We start from the raw sequence: 25726 nt of genomic DNA, 5'->3' as shown, positions 1-25726 counted from the left end.
TTTCTTGAGTCAATCTGATCTAAAACACAACCCACATCAATGTGCATAAAAACAAAAAAGCAAATGAAGCCTACAGATTTTACTGTCTTGATACAAGATAAAAAGCCCTGCTTGTACCAGTTGTCCTATGAATCAGTCAAAATGATTCAACTAATACATGCTTACCTACTGGGATGCTATGCCGAATATTTATAGTAAGCATTAGCATAGTGTCCTAACAGAGGAAATAACTGATCACAGATGACCAAGCAGTTTAAAGTAAAACCACCTATTCTAAGGGAGCAAAACTTGCTACCCCAAAATGTTTCTTTGGCATGCAGATTATTTTGAGCTGAAAACAATCCAGGCCCATAAGACTTAGGAAGAAACTTTGATCTTTCCTCCTAGCTGCCTCAAGAGTGTAGACAAGAGCTGTTCCAGGAAGGAAGTCATCACCACAGATAACTATAGTATGAACCAAGTATGCAGACTGGGAGGAACCTAGCAAAGTCTGTTTGTTAAAATTCTTATTGTCACCTACTGTCTGTGCGTGGTCTAGCAAACATTTATTTACCGATCATTTGCTTTTCCATCTTTATGTGAATTGCCTTCCTCCCCTCAGAAGTCCCAAACCACTACCCCTAACATCCTCTTTTGCCTTTAGTTGAAAATGCTGTATAAGGTGTGGGACTCAGTCTCTCCGATTATACACATGCCATTAAATTTTTGTTTGACTTTCTCCTGTTGATTTGGTGCATATGAATTTAATTCTTAGACCAGCCAGAAAAACCTAGAAGGGCAGAGGGAAATTTCCTCCCTGACACTAACAAGTTCAGGATATTTCACTTCAAAAACAAAGTATCCTTACCAAACAAAGGTCAAATCAATCCTCAGGTTATATGGGCTCAAACTGTGTCTGAAAACAATTTACAAGCGATGTAAACACATTTCCTGCAAACTTGTGGCCCACGTTTATTAACCTTGTTTCATAGCTTTGGCTCCATTAGTGATTATCACTCCTGTGCATTAGAGAATTACAATCAAAGTTCAAGTCCTTCATTTCACAGACTGAGATAAGAGACCTGAAAGCAGTTTCTTCAAGGCTAAGCAGTGATGTGTGTAACAGATCTGAACCTAACCCTCCTCTTTAACACCTGTGCCTTGTCTTTTTCAGTATTTAAGTCACTTGTAAGAGTTGTGAGTGAAAAATGTTGCCTGCCATGTCAGTAAACAAGGATGCTGCAGCCATCCAGCTACTACAGACGCCCCAAGGGAGCCCTGAAGGAACTCGGGATGGAGACAAAGGGCTGCCAAGCCCTCAGCTACTGCAGCCACCCCAGTGCACCCAGAGGGGCCTCGGGATGGGAAAAAACAGAATACTGCTCCAGATAGCTAAAGTGCATATCCAAGGAATGACTTCAATGAGCCCAGGCTCTTGCATCTTCCTATACACAGAAAAGCGCTAAGTTCTTTACCCTGAAATATCTACTTTTCTTTGATTAGCAGTAATCTTTTGATGTTCTGACTACCTGGTCTTTGTTGCAAAAACTTTTGTGTATTCTGGCTCCTCCCTTATCTCTTCAGAGCAGTCCCTCTGTCTCCTGGGCTTGAAGGCTTCAGAAGGTCCACCAAATAAAACATACTTCTCAACTTTGAGGTTGTGCTTTTTTTTTCTTCCCCAGTCAACAAACAGGGTGATAAAAGGGTCAGGTTATTGCTATTTCAATTGCCAGTTGCAGATTAATGGACAGAATCCTAACTTAACATGAAAACAAATAACATTTCATTTTGTGATCTCCTAAGGTTAATAAACAAACAACAAAAAATCAGAAAGGCAATACATTTAAATCTGCCTATTCACTTTATTTACGCATAAAGAAAAACTAAACTGGGTAAACAGTGAATGTACCTTATGGTGAATTTCACTACAAGTAATGAAAAGATCTCTCCGGTTAAACATTGTCTCTAAACCATCATGATTAGAAATCATTTTAAAAATACTTTCCAGGGACGTCTTTCTTCTTTCTATAGACGTCTGGTTTGATTACTCATTTTCTTCAATTTAATTTTTTCCGGCTTGTTTTCAGTTGGAATGACTTTTCAGAAAAGTGGAACAGGATAGAACACAGACAGCAGCACATATCTGTAGTAGGCCTGGGGTGATTAGGAGACTGGGGTACCGGGTACGGATGCTGGGAAAGGTACGGAGAAAAATCGAGATCTCTCTGCGGCGCAGAGCGCACAGAAGAGCACCCCCGGGGCTCAGCAGGCGAGCCCAGCAGGCGCGCCAGAGCCCCCTCCCCCAGTGCCAATCCCACCCCACCCCGAACTAGAGAAGGGGGATCGCGCATCCCGCCGGGGGTCACCGGGCCCTCGCAGGCTGCGATTGGACGCGCCGCTGCCAGGCACCCGCCACAAACACAAACGCTTGTGCGAGTCGAGGGCTTTAGCTTTTCTGCGTCCTCTCCTCCCCTCCGCGCTCCACGCCGGGTCTCTCTCTGCAGCTTGCTTTGGCTCCTTAGGACGGCGTGAGAGTTCCCGAAAACCTCGCGTCGCCGCCGCTTCGCGCCGCTCCTGCCCCAGCCTCTGCGCCTTCTCCCGAGCCCTCCGCTCCCGCCATGGGGCCAACGTGGGGCCCCTAAGAGTTGCCGCCTCTTAGCCGCGCGCTCCCTGGCGGGCCCGAGCCCCTGCGGGCGGGATATGGCTTAGGGCGCCAGAAGGGCCAGCCTAGAGGTGACGCGAAGGGGAAACGACGGCTCCCGGGGGTAAACGAGGCCAAACAATGAGTTTCCACAAGGAGGACGGAGTGAGCAGCCTGTGCCAGAAGGCGCTGCACATCGTCACAGAGCTGTGCTTCGCGGGCCAGGTGGAGTGGGAGAAGTGCTCCAGCATCTTCCCCCCGGACAGGGGCAGCCAGGGCGGCGGCAGCACAGGTAACCGGGGGAGGGCTCCGCTCGCGACCCCGCAGCCCCCCGGGACTGGCATGGGCTCCGGGCTCCCGGGTCCTGCGCCGGCCGCGCCGCGCCCGGGCATCTTTGGGATGCGGCGCCTTCCTGTCCTACCTCGCTCCTTCCTTCTCCGCGCCTGGTGACTTTGCGCGCGTGCTGTTTGGGTTTTGTCTCCTCGTCTCCGTCTGCCGGGCTTCTTCCGCGTCTCTGGTCCGCTCCTCGCCAGCCGGCACCGTCTCTCGCTCCCAGGCGCCCGCACCCCCCTCTTCCCGCGCTCTCCCACGCTTCCGATCGCCCTCCCGGAGCCGAGAGGCGAGCGCGGGCGGCGGCGCCGGGACGGTTCCCAGAGCGCTGCCCGCGGGGGCCGCTCGCCATCGGACTCCGGCTGCCCTCGCTCGTCCCGGGGAAGGGACCGGGCCGGAGAAAACGTGCTTGGGCGCCAAGAACCGCCAAGCAAACGGGGCTGCCTTGGTTCCCCGAGAGCAGAAAGGATCCCGATAGGGGCAACCCGCGACCGCAAACTGTGGAGCATGTGCCGGTGCCAGAGCTCTTTCACGTAATACATATGCTTTTCCAGGGCTTCGTGATGCCTTTGGCGCAACAGCAGGGATTACTTCCATTTTTTTGAGGCGACAAGTAAGGCTCAGCGCAGATACAGAATTAAGTGGGAAGACAGGGAGGAGGTTATAAATCCCTTCCATTCACGCGCTCATACGCATCCCAACACACAGGCATCCTCTCTGCCCCTTCAGGAAACTTGCCAAAACCCTGAGTGGGCTCAAGAGCACAACGAGCAGCAGAACTCTGGAGGCGGAAAGAAGTCTCAGGTGACAGGTTTTTCTTAAAGAGGGTGGGGGGGCGTATCAGAGCCAGTGTTTTGGTCATGCTCGGGGGAGAGGCGATTTGTGCAGCCTGTTGTGCTGTGGACGCGGGCGAGATGGATTTCGGGAGCTGCGGGCCCCGTGGTTTCAGGAGTCCCTTGTGAGAGGGTCACTTGTTGCTTCGGGAGACAAACTGGCTTCAGATTTTCGTCATCGGGCTGGAAGGTTGCCATTACTTCTGTAGTGCCTTGTTTCTTTCTCTCTTTGCTCTCCTGTCATTTTAGGACCGCGGCGGCCTTGGTGGGTTAAGGGTAGCCAGGGCAACAAGTAGAGCTGGACCTCAGCTCAGTGCGCAGCGCGACGGTGGAAAAGCCTGCGCGTTGGGAAGGAGGCGAGGAGCCCACTGTCAGTGATCCCCCAGCCGCCGCCACCACCAGAGGCAAAGGGAGAGGGGATGGAGGTGGGGAATCGGTGTGGCTTAGCTTTTACATACCATTATCTAGGTGGAATATCTGCCCTTGTGAAAAACCTCTGATCATGGCAACAGGAACCAAGAGAAGCTTCTATCTGCATTTGGCAGAACTGGAGAAGATGCCCTGGAGTGGAATGATGCATAATTGCTGCAGTGCATGTGCTGAGAACTTAGACATTTTGTGAATCGCAACAGACAATGAGCTTTTTTCCATTTGTTCAGTGGGTGTTACATTCCTAGGAAGTTATGAAACTGTATTCGTGGAAGGGGCTGAGTGAACACTGAGTATACGTGTCATGTGTACAGCTGCTAAGCATGAGGTAAACACTCCAAATAGTGAGAACTTAAAGTCCTTTGTGATGATGGAATAAGCTCCTCTGAAATGCCTTTGATGATACGCGCGCTAAAGATAAGACTCGGAGACAAAGCTGCAGTGGAAGAAATGAGAGTATTTAAGTTTGAAGACCTATACGTGGTCGTTTAATAGTTGATGCTGTGGATAAAAGTACTGATTTCCACCCCACACCCCCTCCTTCGTGATCATACACCAAGGATTGATTTCCTGGGTCTCGAATTGACTGATAATGAAGAAAATTTGAAGATTGGAAACCAAATACTAGCTCCTAAATCTTTTATCAATACACAACTAGCAGTTTGAGGTCAAACAATATATGAATTGTCTGAGCTTGTCAAAAGCAGAAGTAGTTGTAGCCCTAATTCCTCTCGGACTTCCCCTTGAGAGCAAAAAGTGGGCAAAAAATAGCCTAAAACAATCACATGGATATTTTTTCATCCTTAAGGGAAAATATATGCTATTCAAATAAGGTATTTGATTTAATATAAGACTATTTATTGAATGGTTATCACTAGAAAAGACATTCTACAAGATTGTCTAAGATATAAAGAGGCATAAGATTGATTTACATTCTCTATTTGTAAATTTGTACAATCATTGAAAGTAAAATACTCTAATCTGCAAATAAACTCCCAATACCAATAGAGAGCTATGAAATGGATTAAAGATTAGTTACCAAATCTTAACTTACAGTAATTAGCCACCCAGCCTCACTTTGTTCTTTAAAGTAGGTTTTTTTTTATAACATATGCACTTGTGCCCTTTATTAAAGATCCCTACATAACATACTTCCGGTAGGTGGTCCTACTTGTTTGTTTAATGAGAAAGACATAGTTGTAGGAGGACATGGACATTGAATGGTACAGTGGTTTTTTTACTTTAAATGTCTGTCAGCACTGCCTGCCCAGATGGTGTCAGTTACCCCAAAGGTGCGGTGACAGCTGCAGGTTTGCAGATTGTGTATATTTTTAGATTCCTTCACATAGGGGCAGAGGGAAAGAATGTCAGGTACAGTCCTCCCTTGGTATCCATGGGGTATTTGTTCCAGGAGCCCCTACAGATAACCAAAATCCATGATGCTCAAGTTCCTTATATACAGTGGTGTGGTGTTTGCATATAACCTAAAGCCACATCCTCCCATATCCCTGAACTCATCTCTAGATTACTTATAAAACTTAATGCAATGCAAATACTATGTAAATAGTTGTAAATGTAATGTCAATAGTTGCCCATAGGTGGCAAATTCAAGTCCCGCTACAGCAGTGTTACTGTCTTGAGGATCAAACAAGCAAATTGACAGATCCTCTGCTTTAGTAAAATTTATGAAGCTTAACTGCAGATGACAACACCAGTTAATTTACTCTTTTGGAATAGTTTATTAGAGACTATTGAAGGCATCATTACTAGCACACTAGAAAGTTCATCATATGGAATTTCTTTGGAAAATCAAATTTTTGCAGTCATTCTACCACTGATTCTCCCTCTACCCCTAAATAGATAGTCTACCCACTAAGTCATTAACGTACAATATGATTTAGTATTAGAATACTTAGGGAAAATACAGAATAAGCAATTGGCCTTAAATGTACTGTGATGCAATATACATAATAGTTTTTGAACTGGATTTGAGTTCATTTCCGGTCAGAATTTAATTGCTGCTCCATATCCAGATGCTTATGAGGTTTTTGGAAACCATGGTGATTGAAAGACATACCGCATAAATGCAGCTGATCAAACCCACCTAAGCTCACAGTCACATCACAGCTGTATAGACCTAACCATGATTTAAATATTTTAAATAAACTTTTAATTCATCAATGTTGTAAATTTGCATTTTTACACTTTTAATTTGGTACTGAGAATTCTAAAATAAAAATTTAAACACATTCTTCTAAATTCAGATATATGTTCTTCAGTTTCTTAGCTGTGGGGACAGGTAGGTGTATGGCAAACAATTTCATTGAAGTTACTGGACTAATAAGAAAAAAGACGGCTAAGTAAAAATTTTAATATTACATCATGATTTCCCCCGAGAATAAGTCTACCATAATTGTTTAAAATGAGGAGGGGGCTTCATAGGATTTTTTTCCTACAAGTATAAAGCAAATGATTACATAATTAATTTCATTTTTTTGTGTCTGAGTTTTACACATTCTAATGATTGTATGAAGAATTACAATTTAGAAACTTAGTAGAAAGTTTTCCTTGAGACTTACAGGTCTGAAACCTATAGTTGAACCACAAAGAATTCAAAACTATCAGCCCATCTGAAGAGCTATATGCCCTAGAGGGTTTTTTCTTCCCAGACATTGATACTCCACTGAAGAATGTCCAGTTCCTACTACTTCCAGTCTCATTTTTATATGATCATCAATGCACATTATTCTTAGTCTCATTTGCTTCAAAGGGAAATAGACAACTCCCTTGGCTTCAAAGGCCACGCAGGTATCAGCAAACATCTATTATTCCTCATTCTGAGATGTCAATATTTTGGCAGTATTGACAGGATTTTTTTTTTTTTTTTTGCCGTAATCTTTCTCCCCCTTAAGACAAGTTGAGACCTATATTTCCTCTTTATATGAGCTGTGAATCTCTGAAATCTGATTCTTTCAAGAATGATTTAATATACAAAGTATATAGCTGTCCATTTCATTCTGATCACATTTTCTTTAAAAGCTAATCATCATTGTAATTTTGTTTTATGGAAAGAAAAAAAAAAGGCCATTATTTGGGATACATCTGCATTCATTTACAAATTTTTTTGGTACAAGCTTATGGCAGAAAATAAACATTATCATAAATGTTTAATAAATGTCCAATGCCAATTAAAATAATCTATACTTTGAAAACATAATTGTGTTCTGATCTACATTTTATTCTGCTAATGGCATACATGTTAATTCAATAGACTAAACTTTTTAAGGGAAGTGGCTTATTTACTGTTTTATCCTCAGTGCCTGGAAAAATCTGTGGCTCCTTTAAGAATCTCAATAAACATTTGTTGAATGAATGAAAGAATGAATAACTAATTAACGTGTTTATCCTCAAGGAGCCTCAGTATACTTATTTGTATAGCAATGGGTGCTATTTAATAATCTCCAAATCCATTCTGAACCTAAATTGTATATATTTGTATCTTTGTCTACAGCGTCCAGTACGTATCCTATGTAGATATGCCTACCAGGTATTTAGCTTTCTGATAATGGCAAAAATTAGAGCACTCGAGGCATTTAAAAGGTAGGATATAATGGTCAACATACTCATGAAAAGGCAATTGAACATCGTATGGATGTCCATTGACTTTCCTCAGAGTGTGTTCAGGTAGGACTATGATCCATGGCTAAATTTGTAAATGTTACATAATAAAGGTATTGAGTTTATTAAAGTTCTAGAAAAGTGGGAATATCTGTTTAATACATCCATTTACAATAGTAAAAGAGAACCTTGTTAGTTTGCTTAAGTAGAAAGTAGCATGGGAGAAATAATCATAATCATTATTCAAATTTCTGTTAGTCGTTACCGTTAGAACAAGAAATCATCATTTTGCAGTTTTGAAAACTAAGGGAGGAGAAGTTAGCAGCTTCCCCTCAAATCACACCTCATTAGTGATTTAGCTAGGATAAGAACTCAGGGCTTCTTAGATCCTGTCCTAGGCTCAACAAAAAGTAGGAATAATAAGAGATCCTGGAGACACTCGTGGTGGTAAAGGGCAATGGAACAAATGTTTGTAAAGAAAGGCTTTTTATTATTGTGCTATTGACTATAATTAGTGGCATATTGGGAGGTATCAATTAGATTTCTCAGTGTGCATTATGACCCAAATCCCCAATTTTTTTTTTTGAGGCTTGCTGTCATCCAAATATAAGACACAATGTTTTCATTGTGTATTTACTTGAGTATATGCCTGCATATGTGCTTAAGTGTGCACTAGTGTTTACTCATATTCTTGGCCAAATATAATTGATTTGTTTCAACCTTAACATCATGTAAACAATTTTGGTGTGCTTGAAATGTACAACTTTGAACTCATGTAATTAGCAATAGAGCTCTTTTTATACATTCATTAAAAAGCCTATGGTGAAAACAGATGAAAACTCAATTATCAGCTAAATTGTTTTTTGATAATTTAAAATTAGAAAAATAATTTATTAAAATCTCATCCGTTTTATTTTCCTACTATATTTTGACTAGGTTATGTAATTAGCAATCCATATTATTATTAAAATTCAACACTATGAGGCATTGGAGACAAAATACTACAATGGAAAAGAGCTGAGAGTCATTTGTTCAAAGGTCCCGAAGTATAATAGTATGGATGTTTCCAAGAAAATAGACCTCCTAATGAGGAGTGTTACTATTAAAGGTCAATGAATTATTTTGTTTGTTTCTAATCTGTACAATAGCAATTTCCTCTTTTGGTGGAATGCCCAACACTGACCAAGTTTAGAAACTGAATCCCTGACAGAAGAGATAGCTGCTGCTTATTATCTAAATAAGGTAATTTTTTTCCCTCATAATTTAATTACCCTAAGTGGCCACTAAAGCTGTAAGAGCTGACATTAAACATGGCTTAGGTAGACTATCAGAAAATATAATACTACATGTGTATAATATGTAACACAGTATACACACGCGCACACGCTCCTTCATGGAATGGTGCTGTGATGGCCGAAGAGCTAGAAGGCAGCATTATCAACAAGCGGTGGTGAGAGGAAAAAGGAACTGATATTAACCTTTATTTTTCACTCAGATGGATCCCGAAGTGTGTTATGATCTACTGTTTAATTTAACATTCTGTTATTGAATAGAGAACATTACAGTCAGTTTTAAAAGCCTTGTAAATATCAGCTTGTCCATACTGCAGAATGATTTTAATTAAACAATGAAGACAGTTATTTTCTCTTCAGTCTCCATTATTTCCTTAGTTCTGTTTCAGTAGTCACAGATTTGTAGTCACAGACAAAGCAATATTAAGAAGCCTATTATCATCTCAAATATGTTATAGTATGAGTTGTTAATGTGAGAGGTGGTTTTAGTATTATACTTTTATTCAACAAATAGTTATTCAGCTTGTACCATGTGAAAACCACTGTGCTGGACATTAAAATGTCCTGGTACTAGTAATTAACTGTTGTGCATAGCTGTTCAAGTTAATGTAAAGGTGGAATTGATATACAGTCACAGATTATAAGTCATTACTCAATTATGAATATACATAAAGATTTTAAAAATAAATTTGGATATTTCTTTTTTATTTAAATAGCTTTATATTTTATTTATTATTATATTATTTAATTATTTTATTTTGGTGGGGGGGAGGTAACTAAGTTTGATTTATTTTTAGAGGAGGTACTAGGGATTGAACCCAGGACCTCAAGCATGCTAAGCCAGTGCTCTACCTCTTGAGCTATAACCTCTCCCTGGATATTTTAATACCATGTCTGGTACCATACTTGATACCATGTTTCATTGAATCTAAGATGTTGTTAATTATAAGATGCACCATTATTTTATATGGTATGAAAAAGGGGAAAAGAATGTTGTAAATGAAATTATGGCTTGATGCTTTCTTATCACATAGAATTTTTATTTTATACCTTACGTTTAACTGGCTATTATTTTGGTCTTCTGTTATGGGTGTCAGAATTACGCCCTATTATAGTAACACCGTATGAAGAGTATGAGTAAGTTAACTGCAAAGATAATTAAAACTTTTCACTTTAGAGGCAGCTTTCCTCAGCTTTCTTTGAATAAGAGGTGCTGATCTGAGTTTTATGACTGCTCACTCTCTACAGACTGTTGCCATAAATGTGATCAGTCCTCAGGCAGCAATGGAGAATCAACCAAAGAAACAAAAGGCTTGGAATAGACATGAACTGAATTATAATTTCAGATTAGTTGAGAAATAACTTTTTGGCACATTTGAAAAAATTAAAGAACTAGAATTCTAAAATTTAAAAAAGTGATACAGAAAAGACACAGGATTATCAACTAAGGCAGCAGGAATTAGAATTGAAAGCACACCAATTGGTCTGTTCTTTCCTGCATCGTTATCTGCATGGGTAATAGGTAATTAGATCTAACAGAATGTACAATCCATGGTGATCAAGACTGTGCAAATGTTATGACCTAATCATATACTTCAGCAAAGTTCTATTTTGCTAAAAGTTTGAGGAATTGGCATTTTTTTGGCTTACTGTTTTCTGATGAAAGTGGTCTTTTTAGTGTTTTCAGAACTATGTCACTTTTTTGAGATATTAAGACATGGTAAGAGTGACATCTTTATAGCTAAAAATGGGTCAGAGCTATCAAGTCAGTCAGACAGACAGATGTCTATAGATAGTGGTGGAAACAATTATCCATATATGCCAATGTGTGTGATGAAACCAGAGTTTGAGCAATTTTAAACCTGATTATTTTTGAATGTAATCTAATTTTTGTCAATTTCATGAACTGTGATTCTTACTGAGATAATCACTCAATGAATGGCATATAATGGATTCTCTTTGATTATCCAGAGACATTGAAAGTCTGTGCTAGAGAGATCCTATTCCTCCAGTTTGCTTATTACAGTGAGTAACATCAAAGTCTTAGTGGAGAAGGCAATCCATGCATATTCATCACCCTGGCTCCCCAGTGGCTGGCCCCTTTCCTCCGGTGGCCTTCTCCTCCTCTCTCCGTTACCTTGGCTTTTATGGTCATGCCCAAACACTTGTCAACAGTGCTGTGTTAGAAGTATAAATTCAGATATCCCAATCTCCAACCCAAACCTGCTGTGCTTTTCTCTCTCTCATTGGGAAACTTCATGCACTTTTCTACTTCCTTGTGAATTCCCTGTCAATAAATACGGTGTTGTGCTTAGCATACATCATTTCATCCTTGCAATCACTTTCGAGTTTTATCACATTCGCCTGAGAGGGTAGGGGGTTCTCATTCATGGATAAATCAATCTTCTTCTCTGCTCATACACCAGAGAAACTGAAAATTTAGGAGATTTTAAAACCAAGAAGACCGGTATCATTCTTAGTCTCCAATTTTCAAAAGAACCCTCAATTCTGACCAGACATCCCATGTTTTCCTATTCAGTTTTCTCCTGTTCTCTAAAGTTCAAACTTTTCCCACTCTATTAAATATTTCAGATTATTCCCAAAGATCCCAAAATAAGTGGCTGTTGATCCTAACTCGTACTTTGTAGAGAACATTATAAACAAGAATTCACTTGACTTCCAGCCTATACCTATAAACTTACCTGATTCAGAACCATCTCTTTCCTACAAGGAAAGAAGTGATCCAAACCGCTCACCTTTGCTTCAGAATCCATCCATTGTCACCTTTTATGAGACATTACAATTAATCTTTCACTCTGCTTAATTTCGTATCTCTTGGCTACTCACTCCATTCCATAAATTTTGAAACATGCTAAAATATATTGCACATACTAATAAAAACACCTCCATCAATTTCATGGGCTGCTCTAGTGCTGTCTCCTTCCTCCTTTCCTAAATACAGGTTCCTAAAGGAACTATCTTCATTCACAGACTCCAATTCCTTACTCCTATTTATCCATTAAATGGCGTCAATCTGGTTAACACAGCCTCTGCTTCACTAGTCTCATCGAATTCACTAATGACTTATTTGTTCAAGTTAATGGTTACTTGTCAACTCTTGTTTTAATTAAACTTATTTTAACTTTTTATACTGCTTACCACTTCTTAAAAATACTCTTTTCCAGACTTCTATGAAAACACGGTGATCTCATTTTTTTCATACATCTGCTCTTTCTTGGTCTTCAATGTGCATTCTTTGTTCCTTCAAGTTCTCTGTCTTTCAGTATTGGTGCACTCAGGGTTCTCTGGAGTTTTTAATCTTCTCTTTCATGGGTTCAGATTCTACTATTTGAGAAATTCCTCCAGTTTTATCTTGAGTGGCAATCATGTGTGACCAACACCTTATTCAAAATTTCTGCTTGTGTGAACACAAGTGCTCCCACCCCAGTTCAGCTAAAGGTGAAGTCCTGGTTTTCCTTACTTTAGTCCTGTTCATCTCCCAGCGAGTCCTGTTCTGGTCCTTCAATCTTTATACTTCTTCCCTAGAACTTTTAATTTCCCAGTTATCTCCAGAAATCTATTATTTTTCTCATTTCAGCAACCCTTGTTCAGAGCCACTGTGATCTCATACGGATGACTACCATAATCTGTTAACTACTTTTCCTTTTCTAATCTGGCCTCCACTCTTCTGCCTAGCCAGAATATTTCTGAAGTATATATCCAACCATTTCAAAACCTTGACTTAAAAATGTTTCTGGGACTGCTTATTTTAATTTGAACTAAGTCCAAACTCATACCATCCCCCATGTCACAGTTAAATGTTGAATCATAATCATAAAAAAATCATTTTAGACACTTTGATGAATTTTGATCTCACAGATCCTCCCTTCATCTTTTGATAGTCAGATTCTTAGTAAACAAATTTTGTTGAAAAAAATAATCATAAAGACCTAAGAATTAAAGTCTTGGTTTTGTTTTTTAAAAATATTTTTAAATAATTAGTCATGATTGAAGTAATAAGCAATGTAGAACTATGTAATACAGTAAGCTTGTTTTTATAATTTTAGTTTTATTTTTCTGGGTAAGATTCTAATTCATAGAAGTTCTTTTACTTTTTGCTGTTGTAGGGAAATCCCTTTCCCCCTTACTTTGCATTTCTAGATGGAAGGAGCTACAAGAGAGGAATAATCATAGAATCTTGGCCCATCCCATCTCTAAGAAATGACTTATCTATTTCTTCCTTTTTTGGGGCATAAGCTTGATACCCTCAGGAAAGAACTATTCTCTACTCTTCATTATAGTAAACCTTACAGGGTCAAGTGCCCATGGGGAACACCGATGGTTGTCCAGCCAGGCCTGTGACTGTACGGGCAAGTCCACAGTTAATTCAAGGTGATGTGCTGGCAAGTTCACTTTCTGATAGACCTAAGCTGATGTTTCCTGGTATTTTAATCTCTACCTGTGTCTCTCAGTTGTTCTGAGCACAAATGGGTAGGAAAATAGAATGGTATTTATTAGCTTCTGAAACATTAATATTTACTTAGAAATTTTGGTCTCCATTATAAACAAATTCATTCCTTTCAATGCCATACATACAGCAGTAGAATCACTTTTCTTCTTAGTGATCTGTGAATCAGCGTTCAATTCATACTCAATCCATACCCACGCCTCTTTTCCCCTAGGTACTCTTGTTTAAAGAAAAAAAAGATCATTGATAATAGTGGCAACCCATTGTTGTACTTATTATGCAAATTATGATGCTAAATAATTTACATACATTTTCTATATAAACCCCACAACATTCTGATGAAATAAACATTCCCCTATTTTACTGAGACTGTTATTAAAGTCCAAACAATTTGCCCAAAGTCACACAGTGGTGGAGTTGACATTTGAACCCAGGTCTGAATGGTTCCACAGTATGTTATACCATTTTCCTAGAATAAGGATTTTTGCATATTTCCTTCATATCGCTCAATTTTTAGTTATCCAGCCACCTTGAAATTCACAGGCATTTGCATATCTTTTCAGATACTTCCCAAAGTATGTATTCAGTAGCTCCATAAATGTTTTTGAACATGTGATACACATTGAACACTAAAAATAAAAAGGAATAAAGGGAGTGAGTGTATTGGTAGGATGAGAGCATTTGGAGAGCAAAATATGTAAACATCCACAATTCCTTATCCCCAATTATGAAACCTCCAAACCTCTGGAAACTGAAAATTATGTTGTAAATTATCCAGTTTGGCACCAGCACCTTACCTACATTGGTTTGGCATTAAGCTGCCTACAGTTTCAGTTTCAGATTCAGTGTGACTAATCCGTACATTTTATTACAGATATATTAATGTATTTGGTTACTAGATGTTACCCTAGATAATGTGTACCCTACTACCTTTCTGATATCCAAAAGCAAATAATAATAATTTTGAAACACATCATGTGTCCAACATTTGGGATAAAGGCTTTTAGGCCAATGAATCATTACAGCACTCGTGCTATGGTGGTGGGTGTGCTTTAAAAGCCCTTAGAACAAAGGAGAACGGGAGAGCTTCAGAGGAGAGGTGCTACTCGGTCTAGTTAATGAAGCATGAATGTAGATTTGCCAGGCAGCCAGATGAGAGGAGAAAATGCACTGGAGCTGCTTGAAACAGCCTGAACAAAATCATGAGAGAGTAATTAGTGATCAGGGGAAGGAGAGTGGCAGAAGAATGGCATTGGATCAATAGTCAAATCAGAAAGACACTGAGAAATGCCATGCAAAGTTTGGATTTGAACCCAGATGGCTAAGGGGTGACCTGGGAAGATGTCAGTCTTAAAGAGGTAGGTTGACCATCTGAGTTGCCAGACTACGACAGTTTATTCCCACTACCCTTGTATGGTTTATAGTACAGCCTTTCACTTTCAAAAGTGACTTGACTTGAATGAAATATTTTATGACCCACATTAGTGAGAAGGGAGGTGTGATATTGTGTGTATATGTATAGCCTTTGTCCACAGTTCCTGACTCACAGCTCCCAGAACCCTTGGAATTTCCTTAGTGATGAGAGTCATAAAAGCGTCCTGTTAGGTTGATAAGGTGACTTTTGGACTCAACCTAAGGAGAGGGACTGGCTTCCAGCAGAATCAACCATATGATTAGAGGTTTGGAATTTTCCTTCCCACCCTTGCTACTAATAATCTCCAGGGGCGGGAGGTTGAATCAGTCACCAGTGGCCAGTTATTTACTCAATCATGCCAGTGTAATGAAGCCTCCATAAAACACCAAAAGGATGGGGTTTGAGCACTTTTGCGTTGAACATGCAGACATTTGAGGACATCATGCTTTCAGAGGGCATGGAAACTCCATGGCCTTTTCCCATGCATCTCTTGCATCTGGCTGTTCTCAGTTATATCCTTTTGTAATAAATTGGTAATCCTTTTATAATATATCCTTTTATCTTTTTGTAATAAACTGATAAATAAGTGAGTTTCCTGAGTTCTGTAAGCTGCTCTGGCAAATTAATCAAACCCAAAGAAGGGGTTGTGAGACCCTCCAGTCGGTAGCTGGTTGGTCGGAGAAGAATCTGATGCTACCTGTGGGAGGGTAGTCAGCAGAACGGAGTGGAAAGAACATGCAGTTGGTGTCCAGAGAACTGTTAGCGGTGTGGGGACTCCCCCTCCCCCCACTACACACAAGTTGAAACTGGGTCAAAGAACCTAAAAATGGGAGCATTTCAGTCATAGACTGAAAACTACTTCTCTCCTTTCTTCTAACCCACATTGTCCAGCAGTTTCCTTATGTCTTGGCTTTGGCTCCAGCTGGGTAGAAGTTAGTTTGTGAAAGAAGTTAATTGAGTTAAAATGTCCAGGAAAATCTAATGTAAGTGAAACTGAAAATACATGAAGATTATAAAGCCATCGTTGTAATATTTATTCCTCCATTTTAAAATGAGTTAATAATTAAGAAACACATTAATTATATATTTTTCTCTTTTCCTCAAGCTTTGATGCCAATGAATAATTTTAAAAAGTAAAAATAAACTATAAAATACAAAATACGATCACACATTCCTCATCAATGGAATATAAATGGAAAATATATTCAAGGCAGCTTCAGTAAGCAATGGAAAAATGAAGAGAAACATTGGTGTCTATGGATCATAGCATGTCAAAATTAATTTTTATTCTTATGATTAAGGAGCAATAAAAACTTGGAATCATTTCAATTTCTGAATGGATTTGCATTAGCTGCAAATTGAGAATTTAGCCAGAACCATTTTATCTTACTAATCACGGAAATGTAAATTGAAACAACCTATCATTTCCCCATCAGATCAAGATTAAAATACAGCAATATTTCTCCAAAATTGTCAGAACTGGTAAATTTATATGATGTTTTATTAGTCAGTCTTTTTGGAAATAATTTAGTAAAACTAAATATGCACGTATGACCCTGCAGTTCTATCTTTAGATACTTACCTTAAAGAAACAGTCCCCAGATAGCAGGGACAAGGGGACAAGAAGGTAGCTGTGCTGTAATAGCAAATATTGGGCATTATCCAAATATCTTTTTTGATGAAGTATTATGGAGTGCTGTGACATGAAGTTAGACCTTAAGTATTGCTGAATTTAAAAAAATAAGCAAATTGAATAAAGAAAGATGCAGTAATCATTTATATAAAAGTGTATTAAATCGTTCTACCTGGGTGCTTAGGAGATTTTTTAGTTTATTAGTGCTTGAGCCGAACAGACAGACATAGCACCAAGCTGAGGTCCGTGGTTGCTTTGCCTTGTCCGCGGGACCTCCTGGGTCTCTGGTGGTGGTTAAAGGGAACTGGGTTTGTTCTCTAGTTTGCTAGGCCTGCCGTAGCCTAGTGCCACAGACTTGGCGGCTTCAACAGCAGAAACTTACTCCCCGGAGTTGTGAAAGCTGCAAGTCTGAGATAAAGGTGTCAGAATAGCTGGTTGCTTCGGAGTCCGCTTCTCTTTGGTTTATAGGTGGCTGCTTCCTCCCTGGGTCTCCAAGCGGTCTTCCTCCTGTGACGATCTTTGTCTTCATCTGCTCTTACAAGGACACCAGTCATACTGGATAAGGGCTCATCCGTATGACCTCATTATGCCTTCATTACTAATTTAAAAGGCCCCGCCTCCAAATGCAGCCACATTCCCAGGGACCGAGATCAGGGCTTTAACATAACGCATTTGGACAGGGTGGAGGAACGGACACAGTTCAGCCGATCCCTGTATCCCTAACATCTTTATTTAAAACAAAAGATATTGGATTCATATTGGACCATGATGTTAAACAAAGTTGTAAAAGAAAAGTATAAGCTTATCTAAATCTAGAAAAATTTCCCTTTATGGGAAATCCATTTGTCTTCCGAACTTTGAGAATGCTGTAGCGCCAGATGGCTAACGTTGGTTATTCTGGGAAGGTGAAAACGAAAGTGATAGGGGGATATTATTAACATTTTTGAAAGGATTTTACTTTTTAAAACAGTTGTAGATGTGCAGAAAAATTGGGGAAGATAGTGCAGCGTTCCCATACTCCCCACACCCCCTTTCTCCTGTTATTAATGCTTTGCAGTAGCATGGTACATGTCTCACAGCTGATGAACTAGTGTGGATACATGCTGACTAACGTCCATACTTTATCCAGATTTCCTTAGTTTTTACCTAATGTCCTTTTTTTTTTTTTTTTTTTTAATTCCATCTAGGATACCACATTACATTTAGTTGTCATGTCTTCTTAGTCTTTCTGGGCTGTGACACTTTCTCAAAATTTCTTTTTTGACAACATAGGCAGTTTTGAAGAGTACTGGCCAGGTATTTTGTAGAATGTCCCTTTACTGGAATTTGTCATAAATTTTTCTCATGATTAGATTCAGGTTATTGGGTTGGGGAGGCAGACCACAGAGATAAAGCGCCATTCTCAGCACATCCTGTCAAGGGTACGACATGATTGGGCACTGCTGATGGTCACCTTGGTCACCTGGGGGAGGTTAGTATTTTTCAGGTTTCTCTTCTGTAAAGTTACACCTTTTTTTACCCCTTTGCAATGAGCATATATTAATTTGTAATTATTTTTAAGTAAGAATATTTTAAACATACTTAGGTAACAAGTCATTAACTAATTTTGGACTTTAGCAATTAGGAGCATGCAAGCTTATTAGAAAGGACCTAGGGAGCTTGAAAATACAGCTAACTGTGTACCTATTCTCTCTTAGCAAGGTGTTATTCTCATTTAGACCATAGAAAGCAGTTTATATGCACATATTTAACATTATTACCTGCTCAGAGCACAGGGAGTTTGCATCTTTAGATCAAAAGTGAAGCTCACAGAAGCCCTGCTTGTTCTATACAGATTCAGAGCTTCTTAAGCTTCATGACTTCAAGGCAGGTTACAGATAAGTAGCCTTCATTTTGCATTCTTGGACCCCTTTTACTGTTCCTGGAAATTATATGTACATATCATGCTTTTGTTGTACACAACTGGAAACTTCCTGGGGTGAAATTTTTCAAACATCTCCATTGTGAATTTTCAAACATAATTATTATTTCCTCCTTACAAATAGAACTTAAGTAAATTTTTGGAACTCTAAATCAGCAAACTATTACTAATACCCATAATGTAAAATTATGTCACCATTACTGCCTTATAATGTGTACTGTCAATGACTTTTTTTTTTTTTTTTTTTTTTGCGTTGTAATTTTTCCAGACATTTCAGTCAGCCTGTTAGCAGTCGTTGTCAGCTTTTGTGGCCTGGCCTTGTTGGTTGTCTCACTTTTTGTCTTCTGGAAGTTGTGCTGGCCTTGCTGGAAGAGCAAACCCCTGGCTTCCAACGTCAGCACACTCCCACCGAGCGTTTCAAGTGCTCCTACTGAAGTTTTTCAAGAGACTGAAGAGAAGAAAGAAGTTAAAGAAAATGGAAAGCCAGCACTAAAAGCTATTGAGCCCGCAATAAAAATCAGCCACACTTCCCCTGATATCCCAGCAGAAGTCCAGACTGCTTTAAAAGAACATTTAATTAAACATGCACGTGTGCAGAGACAAACTACTGAGCCGACATCTTCATCCCGGTAAGGAAGGATCAAAATAGATAAAACTACTTGTGGGGCGTGTGTGTGTATGTGTGTGTGTGTGTGTTGTATGTGATTTCCTAAGAGAGAAAAACTGAGGTGGGAAAGGAGAAAAGAAAAAGACCAACAGAAGAAATGAGAAAGACACAGGAAGCAGATAATAGAATAAGGAGGGAATGGGTGGGACAGAATAAGTAGGGATGGAGAGAGAAACTGAAGACAAAGACGCCAAATAGAGAGCAGTACCGTGAAAGGGGGTTAGGGGAATTTGAGGTCTCATTAAAACCATCTAACTAGAGATCATTGTTTATTGACTCTTTCCTTTGAAGTCTTTGCAGTCTTTCAATTTAGTTTAATTCAGCCAATCAATATCAAGAAAACAGCCAGGGATTTCATGCAATCACCCAGAAATTTACAGTCAAAACTGAGTAACAGAGACTAATGTTTAGTCTACAGTGGTTTAGCGCCTGTACCATAAACTGCTGGAAAATTTCATTGCTTATTTGGGCTCACATAGACCAAGCCCTTATCCTGGTCAGAGTATGGTAAGTTCCACAGGAGTGTCAGTGAGTATCCTGGACATACCAAGGAGTGTACACAGCAGGAGGGGAGGGGGAACCCTCCTTAAGGAGACACATTTTAAGGATGTACATTTTAACTTAGCCTGGAAAAATCAGCAGGAATTTGCTTGAATGAAAATAATTTGCTATAGTATATTTCAAATGATGTTAACTATAAAGGAAAAAAGAAGATTCTTGTAAAAAGCCATTTTTTTCTACTAAAGTATGGTCTTTAATCTTTAAAATGAAAAACAACATGTTAGTAGCAGTGTTTCTCTGATTCCCAGAATAGCAAGTAGTTTTACTCTAGGACAGGGTGAAAAATCAGTGGTAATGGGAATTAAGTGCTGTTTCCTGCTGACTAATGGACTTCCTAATCTTACCTTGCTGCCTCTAAATCAAAGATGCATTCATGCTTTTCTGACACAACTTACTTTTGTGGGTCTGGAAGTCAATCAGATTGAAAAACTGCCTGGGTCATGTTTGGTACTAGGATTGAAAGATTATTCACTGTATCTTTTATAAATAAAACAGGATTGTATCTACAAATAAATCCTTTTCTTTCTGAAATAAATTCCAGAGGAATAAGAATAATTGTTACTTTGGGATAAGGAGGATGGGGAGGTGTTACACTTTTCTCAGCTATTTAAATTTTATAACCAAGATATGCTTCATATTTAATTATTATTTTGACAAGTTTTCCTGAGCAGTGGCATCTAGGCATTTAGGTTTATTTTTGTGTGTGTGTGTGATTTTTACATCATATGGTCCAGTATACATTAATTGAAATTTATTTATTATTGATATTTAACTATAAAATAATTATCCCATGTGTCACTTTTTTTATATTTAAAGAAAAAACTACTTTAAAATTATCTCCTGTGGTTACTTGATTATCGCTGCTATTGCAAACGATGGCTAAATATGATGTTTAACAAAGCCTTAATATACTCATCAATTTCAGGGTAAAAATGTTTAAATAATCTACAGAACATTTAAAAAATATTGGTAACAGCTATGACTATGTATCAACTTAGCATTCAGAATAATTCAACTCTTTTAGTTGGTTAAGTGCACCCCACAAAAGGACTCTCAATTTATGAAAGCAAATTGAGGTAAGCTATGAGAGTAGCTTGCCATTCTTTGCTCAAATTTTTTTCGGAAACCTCAGAAAAACAAAGTACTATCTCCAAAATAGTATCTGTTGAATGTAAACATACAGCTTATCTGATGATCCCTAGCTATGGGAGAATGAAAAAATTCATACTGAGAACACATGTGTGAAGACTTGGTTTTGGATACAGAATTGGTTTCTAGAAATAAAACACAATAGGAATGACAACACATCATTCTGTCCCTGGATTTCTCAGTAATTATGTGAAATTGAAGAAATCAGAAGAAAACCTGTTTCTTTCAACCTTAAAAAACAAAATTGATTGTGCTTGTGTATCTCATATTTTCTGAGCGAAAAAGTGGAATACAAATTCATAGTTTTGCTAGAACTTTGATACCATTTCATCGGTTTCTTTGAATTTCCTTGTTTATGAGTGGCTGGGGAAGGAAGGAAAAAAAATGTATAGTTTTTGAGTGCTTGCAACTTAGTCACTATGGCAGACACTCTTCCTGATAATCTTCTGGCAACCTGCATGAAATGTTATTAATTATCCCTATTACTTGTGAGTTAACTGAAGCCCAGAGAGATTTAAAACATTGCCTACAGCCATACAGCTGGTGAAAGTTAGAATTCAAATTTATCCAGATTGATGGAACACAATTTAAGAGTTAAAGCCAAGAGGATATGGTTTTTCACAACCAAAGATGGTTATGAGGTCTGCTGAGGTCAGGTAGTTGGGAGGCTGGAAAATGAGGACACCTTCCTGCTCATCCTGCTCAGTCAGAAATCTGGAATTATATGTGGTTATCATGAATGACTACAGTTACGGTTTTAATCTATTTGGCCTTGGGATGAATTCCTTGCAGAAAACTTGATTGTTCCCAGTTCTCAAAAACCTTTATCTACATTAATTACATCATCATACTAAAAATTACCTTTATATGGAGAGGAAGGGGAAATTACCAAGTTTATTATGCAGACACAGAGATTGCGGGTACATTATTATGAATCAGATTGTTCTGCTCAAATGCTAACTTTTCACTGCAGTGTAGTGAAATCAAACAACCTCCACCCCACTGCCACACACAATAAATTTAACTTTAATACTTGGTTTCCTCACCTTATTAAGATATCTCAGTTCAAGTTTGGTGTTGAAACTCCCTTTTATTTGGTTCAGACAATAAATGACAGACATCATATTCCCTCAGGTTTTACTTGTCTCTTTAGTTAAGAGACATCCTGATTAATTAACAGCATTGCTGGAAACTGCCACATTTCCCATATTCTCATCTTGCTTTTCGAATACCTGGACAGTTAACCCCATCAGCATACTGGCAGTCAGTCAAACAACCCAACAGGTGTCTGTGTATTTCTTACTATTAATATTCTTCTATTAACAATCTTGATTGATTGTTCATTCATCTAATAGCCTTGCTAAGTTGATATTAATGGCTAGATATGAAGGGGCAAAACCCACAAAGTGACCAGCAAGACCTCCCAGGCTTTTGTGCTTCTGTAAAATGGCTTGCTTCTAGGAAAACAAAACTTAGTCCTAAGATTCCATTGGTTCCCAAAAGCTCACTCCTGATTGGCCCATTTCTAACACCTCATTTGCATTTACCCCTAAAATTCCATTGGTTTCTGAAAGCTCACTCCTGATTGGTCCATTTTTAACACCTCATTTGTATATGGCACAAACTTAATTGAAATCTAAAATCCTATAAAAGTATATATAAACCTACAGATGGGGTCCAGAGCTTGGAGTGTTAACTCCTCTGGGCCTGCTGGCTTAATAAACCTGAGTTCTCCAACCCTCTGAGTATCCCTTGGTCTCTTGACAGGATTCAGGTTTCTGTAACAGATATAGTCAGTATATTCTGCATACTCTCCACTTTGCAAATTCTAGGAAACTAGAAAAAAAGTCACATCATAATGCAGAGAGAGAAGACACCATCTTCAATTTAAGGAATTACAAGTACAAACTGTGTGGTGGAGAATGTGGAATTAATAGAATAGAAAAATCACTTCTAGCTGAGGCATGGAGAAGGGCCATTAAACTGAGGCCACAGAAAACTAGGAATGCATCTAAATACCAATTGGAAGAGGATATGCATTCCAGATGGAAGCATTTTATGTGAAAAGACACGGAAGAGGAAATCATGCTACGAAAACACCAAGTAAATTACCTTGATTGGAAAACAGAGGTCAGTGGAGGAATAATGGAAGATAAAGTCAGCTAGTGTTAAAGTCTGGGGAGGCCTTGCAATCATGGCCAAGATGTTCAAAGTCTGTTCTGTCAAAAATATTTTCAACAGAAAAGTCCCTTGGATAAAGAGCGGTGTGTTAAGAAAATTAATTTGGCAACAATTTATAGGACACTGTAGAAAAAAGACATCTATTATGAAACTAATTTAGTAGGCCAGGTATGATCAAAACCAGGAAGTTACAAACAGCAACAAAAAGAAACCTGCGAAAAATTATAAAGGAAGAATCTCAGATCTCTTATAAAAAGAATTCAGTGACATTACAGTCATTCTAAGTCTAGTCCAAACCTATTAAAAGTCTGACAATCAAACTGTAAAAATCTAATGACACCGAGCTCCCATTATAATATTTCGGTTCCATATTGCCCCACACATATAGCTCCATGCTGCTTTGTTAGGCAGAGAACCTGCCGATTTCACTTCTGTATTGCTCTTGACAGCTAGACAAAGCACTGTAGGAACAAGAGGGTATATTTGTTGATTTAAAAAAATCAGTAAGTGAATTTGATGACTGCATCTTATCTTCCCAAGTGGATCTCTCATGGTTACCAGTTAGAAGGGGGCTTGGTCCTTTTATCATCTTGCTATAGACCTCAACTCTCTGTCTCTTTGCTTTTGCTCAGACTGCTTCCCTCGTCTAGAGTGATACCTCTTTTTTGTAATCTACTGTAAGATCTTCAAGGAAAATGCATCTGCGAGTACCTTTTCTGTCCCATTATAAGCTATTGTCCTTTATTATTTAAAGCCGTAGCTACAATCTAGCAGTAACATTGAGCTCTAGTTGTTTGCCAAACCTGAGATGCTAAGTTCTTGGAGAACAAGGCTGTATAACCTGCTTTAAGGTGCTCCTAATTTCCATCAATGAGTAGGTGCATAAAAAGCAGCACGTGGTTTTGATTGATTGATTGATTATCTCTCCACTTTTCTTCCTTAAAGACAGCATTGGGTGGTGAGGTAAACAGTGCTAATATTAAGAAGAGGTTAATGATGATACACTCCCAAGGATGAGTATAAGGACCAATTGTCTGTGTAGTCGTTAATGGTATGAAATGAGGTGACTTACAAATGGCAAAATAATTTGAGAAATTTTGTAAGTTAGCCACTGTTAGAGAGGATTCTAAGTATCTACAAAAAGTAATTAGGGGTCCTAGCGGCAGATCCAACTGAACACGAACAAAAAGCAGGACATGCAAGGAGATCATTGACTCAAGTGTGCTGATGGATTTACAATGAGCTGTGTTTGCTTAGAAAAGTAATTCTTCAAATCATTACACATAAAAGTTAGAAAGGACACTTAATATACATTGTTATAAGAGAAATGAAAAATGATGTAAAAATATATAAAACTGGATTGTGAAGTTTTCTTTAAGAGATTTTTTTTAGTTAAATTATTCTCAAGAGATAGCAAAAATTACAATTTTCATTCCAAGATATGGTAAGGAATGGGAAGTAAACTGTTACACAAAGGAAGAATTTAAAAGGTATTTAATTAGCTAAGATAGGACGTAGTGCTTGCCCTAAACAATGGGAGAACCTGTGATCTGTCTCCATGAAATAAAAGTTCATAAAACATGCTGTGCAGTTGCTTGAGGTAGTTAAATAATCTCCTGTATGAAACATACGTATTTGGTATATAAACTAACTTCCTTTCTGGAATGGAACAGCACTTCGAACCAAGGTCAGAGGCAAAACCTTACAAAATTTATCCAACTTGGAGAGTTTGTTTTCTATCAGGGAGAAATATTATCTCCTCTTTACAAACACTAATTATATGTTGATTGGGCCCTCCTTCTTCATTGTACAAATAATTCTTGGGAAGTTGGCTTTTATTGGTCACAGGAATCTTGGAGTAAATGATTTCATACAAAGTCTTAACAGACAGGTCATGAAATCCCAGCATATATTTAATATGAAGTTCATGAAAAGATTAATGATACTTAATTTCTGCCGTTATAAAGACCACAGTCTAGTAAAAGAGTTGGGGAATGGAAAACAAATCTGAGAATAGGTCATTTCAATACGCTATGTACAATATGCTCAGGGAGATGTGGATACACAAAAGGAAGGTCCCAGGGTCGGGTAGGTGAACTTAGCTGGAAGACTAACATTTTCCTCCAAAACCTAGCTGAGCTTACTAGCAACATACTTCCAAGTAAGGGAAGGCCTAAGTGACACTTTGAGTGTAGAAATTTAGAGCATCCATAATTAAGGTCAAAAGACTTTATAGTGACCTAGTAGTACCAACCAGAATGTTCTTGGATTTATTATTCTAACACATTGTTATTGAGATATTTTTGTATAATTTTAGGCTTCATTTTATATTACTTCTTTTCTTATAATATAAAATATTACATTCTCAGAAATTTATTTGTAGATCAAAACTACCAAGAAATATTTCCTGACCTAATCATTTCATATGCATTCCTTTAAATATTTGCAGGATCAAAAGCAATTGCTTATCTCTTGTTATGATTTGTATATCTTTTTTTTTAACATGATGAGAGTTGAAGGGACAAGTATTTTCAGAATAACTGAACATTCACTTCATGAACTGCTATTAAAAAACAAGTTTCCTGTTAATTCTTTGAATAGTATAAAGAT

General features: G+C 38.5%; 1 protein-coding gene across 1 annotated transcript in view; it reads left to right on the top strand.

Annotated features, from left to right (window-relative positions):
- The first annotated feature begins 2324 nt into the window (after nucleotides 1-2324).
- Nucleotides 2325-25726, top strand: part of SYT10 (synaptotagmin 10) — a 64059-nt gene continuing 40657 nt past the window's right edge. The window contains exons 1-2 of the mRNA XM_010954099.3: nucleotides 2325-2912; nucleotides 18827-19187. Coding sequence (XP_010952401.1) covers nucleotides 2762-2912; nucleotides 18827-19187 — 512 coding nt within the window. The 5' untranslated portion in view covers nucleotides 2325-2761. The remainder of the gene's footprint in view (nucleotides 2913-18826; nucleotides 19188-25726) is intronic.

This window comes from Camelus bactrianus, chromosome 34 (assembly GCF_048773025.1).
Source record: "Camelus bactrianus isolate YW-2024 breed Bactrian camel chromosome 34, ASM4877302v1, whole genome shotgun sequence".
In the NCBI taxonomy this organism is placed as follows: domain Eukaryota; kingdom Metazoa; phylum Chordata; class Mammalia; order Artiodactyla; family Camelidae; genus Camelus; species Camelus bactrianus.
Note: the sequence above shows the minus strand (reverse complement) of the source record. Positions and strands in the feature narration are given on the sequence as shown.